Raw genomic sequence first — 1,431 nt, 5'->3', positions numbered from 1 at the left:
ACAGCCGGGGGCACGGGCCGGCCGCGCAGCGCTCGCCACACAGCGACACTTTCGTTTTCTTTTTTTACGTGCGTGTTTTCTTTTTTATGTGCGCGATCTGAAAGTTTCTTGGGACAGGCGCTGTTCAAAATATGCGCGCGTCTTCTGAGACACGCGCTGATCAAGGTATGCACAGCGCGTCTTTTGAGACAGCAACGCCAATCGGAGATGCCGCGAGCAATCCGGGATGCGTGGAGCAACTAATATGGACTCGCGTATCTTAGGATGCTCGAGCATACCGAGGACAGCGAGCGTCTAAGTAGGAGGCCTACTAGACGCACTCTAATCCAGAGACGCATTTGGTAAACAAAGATGGGGGGGTCGCCCCCCCAGACGTGAGCCGCGCGCAGCGCTCAAAATCCGAATGATCTCAAGCGTCTAGAGGGGAGGGCGGGGGTTCGGGTCGGGGGGCGTTCTTGAGCTCGTGCCACTGCCGTATTGCTAGGTGGGGAGCCGCGCGCTCGAGCGGAGCCCCGCACACAATGCAAAAATCACATCTGCGCCCGGCACCGCCTATCTTGCTATCTACGTACTACGAGCGGCGCGGCGACGCTGCTGCAGCGTGTTGTGTGCACATGCAGCGCGTCGAAACACACCTCTGGCACCGTGAGTTCGACAACGTGCGGCTCCTCTGTTCGGACGGCAGGAGGCCGAACCCTGGGCTCGCTGCTCGCGCGTCGCTCGGCGAGTGGCTCGACGATCTCGGACAATCTCGGCGAGTCTCGGAGCGCCTCTTCGATGCGCGCCATCACGGCCCGGAGCAGCTGCTTCCGGCCCATCCGGAAGTGCAGCGCGTGCCTCCGCCGGAGCAGCGCCTCCGACGCTCCGCCAGCGGGCCGCCCCAACGAGGCGAGGCTGGCGTCGTCCTCCTCCAGAGAGGTCGGCATCGCACGGAGCTTCGCGCGGCACGAGGCCAGGATGGCATTGCACGCGTGGAGAGCGAGGGAGGCGGGCTCATTGGCCTCGGCGCTGGCCGCGTCGCAGCTGCGTCGCGCGGCGGCGCGAGCGGCGGCGAGGAGCCCGTCGAGACGCGCGGCAGAGAGGGTGAGCCGCGCGGGCGCGGCGCCGTCCCGCGTGTGCAGCAGCGCGAGACGCTCTGTGCCGGGTGCGAGCGGCGTGAGCGGCTCCGCGAAGCCGTAGTCGAGGAGCAGCGCTGCGTTGCCGCGTGCCTGGTACTCGAGAGCCACCCCCTCGCCCGCAGCGAGGGGTGCGCCCGCGGCGAAGACGACTGTGCCGTCTCCGGCGACCACCACGGTCGGCCCCGACGCCTCGCGCTCTGCGGGACCACGAGAGCGGTGGTTGCACAAGTCAAACGCTGGGAGGAGCAGCATCCGCTCGGGGCTGCTTGTTGCTTGGTCGGCGATCGTAAGTGCGCGCGAGCGGACGATCGAC

General features: G+C 66.4%; 1 protein-coding gene across 1 annotated transcript; it reads right to left on the bottom strand.

The window, feature by feature from the left end:
- Positions 1-259: 259 nt before the first annotated feature.
- Positions 260-1,370, bottom strand: EMIHUDRAFT_257734 (hypothetical protein; the record flags this gene model as incomplete). The annotated part of the gene is made up of 2 exons (XM_005762754.1): positions 260-307; positions 615-1,370. The coding sequence occupies 2 exons, from the start codon at positions 1,368-1,370 to the stop codon at positions 260-262; spliced, it is 804 nt and encodes a 267-aa protein (XP_005762811.1).
- Positions 1,371-1,431: the final 61 nt, after the last annotated feature.

The sequence above is a fragment of the Emiliania huxleyi genome (genome assembly GCF_000372725.1).
Source record: "Emiliania huxleyi CCMP1516 unplaced genomic scaffold EMIHUscaffold_6619, whole genome shotgun sequence".
NCBI lineage: Eukaryota > Haptophyta > Isochrysidales > Noelaerhabdaceae > Emiliania > Emiliania huxleyi.
The sequence above is the reverse complement of the archived record's forward strand: the minus strand, read 5'-3'. Positions and strand labels throughout refer to the sequence as shown.